The 2,224-nt window shown below is 44.7% G+C and overlaps 1 protein-coding gene across 1 annotated transcript; it reads left to right on the top strand.

The window, feature by feature from the left end:
• The first annotated feature begins 1,024 nt into the window (after nt 1-1,024).
• LOC137143147 (olfactory receptor 13H1-like) lies at nt 1,025-1,957 on the top strand. The gene has a single exon (XM_067532772.1). It carries the CDS (start codon nt 1,025-1,027, stop codon nt 1,955-1,957), a length of 933 nt encoding a protein of 310 aa, XP_067388873.1.
• Nucleotides 1,958-2,224: the final 267 nt, after the last annotated feature.

Below are 2,224 nucleotides of genomic sequence, written 5' to 3' on the forward strand. Positions count from 1 at the left end.
GGTTTGTGAATTGCAGTATGGTGCTCTCTTCCTGTCTTTCAAGTCATTGCAAAACCATTTCCAATTAAGTGATGGCTTCAGACTGTGAAAAGATGTTGTATTTTTCATCAGTGTTACTTCTGTCATGTGATTGCTTTTTTATTTATTTTTTTTTAACCCCATCAGGAAAAGTGGTTTGTAAAATGGGTTGTTTGTAAGACTGATGCTTGTGAAATCGAGAATCTACTGTAATAATAACTACAGCTGTGCAAATCACGGATTTTTCTGATTCACTGGCAGGCTCAATTTTATTTAAAAAATTAGCTTGGAGTCAACCTGAAATAGAAATGTTATGAATTTTTTCGTGAATCAAACAATAAAATCAGTTTTGATTTCAGGCAGAGCTCAACATGTTTCATTTCAATTTCAAGAATTTGTGAATGTATTTTTATTGATTTTTAATAAAATGGAAGGAAATTCCAAAGCAAAATGTCATTCCAAATTGAAAAAAAATTATCTTTTGAAACTGTCAAAAAAACAAACAAACAAAAAACCAAAACCCACCATTTTGACTCTTTCAGGGTTTTGGTTTGGGGGTTTGTTTGTTTTTGGTTTTTCTGACATGAACAATCTGATGACACCAACACAAATTCATTAAATCTGTTGTTCCGTTTCACCAAAAAGAGTTTCAGTTGGAAGTTTTTCCCCAGCTCTACTAACCCTTGGCCATTTAGACTGTGTCAGTTGCACAGGAATGAGACTGTCCATTGCTACAGATACATTGCTATACGTACAGCTCCTAGCACACTCCAGGCAGTGGTTTTGGTTTGAGCCTGAAGGTGCTACTGCAGTATAAACAACTATACTATGCACATTTCAGCATTGAGCACAGCGTTGTGTGCACTATTGAGGAAAACCATCCATTTGCATTTTATGCCCGGCTTTTCTGACTCTGCATGGCATGACGTCTCTTCTGGTTGTTAGTCCTCATTGTTGTAACCATTCTTCCTGTCCTCTTGCCAGATGAGCCCCAGACTGTGGTACCATGCAAGGAGACAATGACTCTGTGGTGACTGAATTCATCCTGGCTGGAATTTCTGGTGGCCCACACGTGAAGTTCGCCCTCTTTGGCTTCCTTTTGGCAATCTACCTACTGACCCTGGTTGGAAATCTGCTCCTGATCCTGCTCACCAGAGTGGACCTCCAACTCCACACCCCCATGTATTTTTTCCTCAGTAACTTGTCCTTTTTAGATATCTGCTACATCACCAGCAATGTCCCTCAGTTGATGGTCCACTGCCTCTCCAAGAGACCCGCCATCTCCCTGGGCAGCTGCTTGGCCCAGATGTACATCTCACTCTTCTTGGGGATAACTGAGTTCCTCCTGTTGGCCGTGATGGCTTATGACCGCTGGGTGGCCATCTGCAAGCCGCTGCGCTATACCATCCTCATGAGCAACAGGGTCTGCATCCAGTTGGCGGCCATGTCATGGGGCGGCGGTTTCCTCCTATGCATGTCCGATTTCCTTGCCAAGCAGCTTCGCTTCTGTGGGCCCAACGTCATCAACCACTTTGCTTGTGAGCTTCAGGCCGTGCTGAAGCTGGCCTGTTCAGACACCCACAGCAACCAGATTGTGATGTTCACAACCAGCATCCTCGTCCTGCTGGTGCCCTTTTCCTTCATCCTCGTGACGTATGTCCGCATCATTGCGACCGTACTGAGGATCCACTCTACCCAAGGCCAGGCCAAGGCCTTCTCCACCTGCGCCTCCCACCTCACAGTGGTGGCATTGTTTTACGGGACGGCCATCTCTGTGTATCTGCGGCCTCAGTCCAAATCTTCCCTAGATCAGGACAAGTACATTTCCCTCTTTTACGGCGCTGTAACTCCCATTCTAAATCCTCTCATCTACAGCCTGAGAAACAAGGATGTGAAGGAAGCCCTGAAGAAGTTGAGAGGAGCGAAAATGAATTGCTGAGAGCTTCTGAGAACTTTGATTCCTTTCTCCCATATGCGCTTCAGAGCCTTGTTCATGTGCCTCCTTTGGTTGACTTACCAACATAAGAGTGTTGTGTTTGACATTAATCTGTCTTCCCCTGAGCACTACTGTTAATCGTGGGGTTGTACTTCTCTATGGGCTGAACTGTATTTCCCAAGACACACGGTGGTCACGTTTCCTGAGATACACTGCATCCGTTCAACCAGTAGGGAGACAGCAGTGCATCTTGGGAGTTGTAGTTTGGGT

This window comes from Emydura macquarii, unplaced genomic scaffold, assembly GCF_026122565.2.
Source record: "Emydura macquarii macquarii isolate MOO-44397 ecotype Brisbane River unplaced genomic scaffold, CSIRO-AGI_Emac_v2 contig_3296, whole genome shotgun sequence".
Taxonomy (NCBI): domain Eukaryota; kingdom Metazoa; phylum Chordata; order Testudines; family Chelidae; genus Emydura; species Emydura macquarii.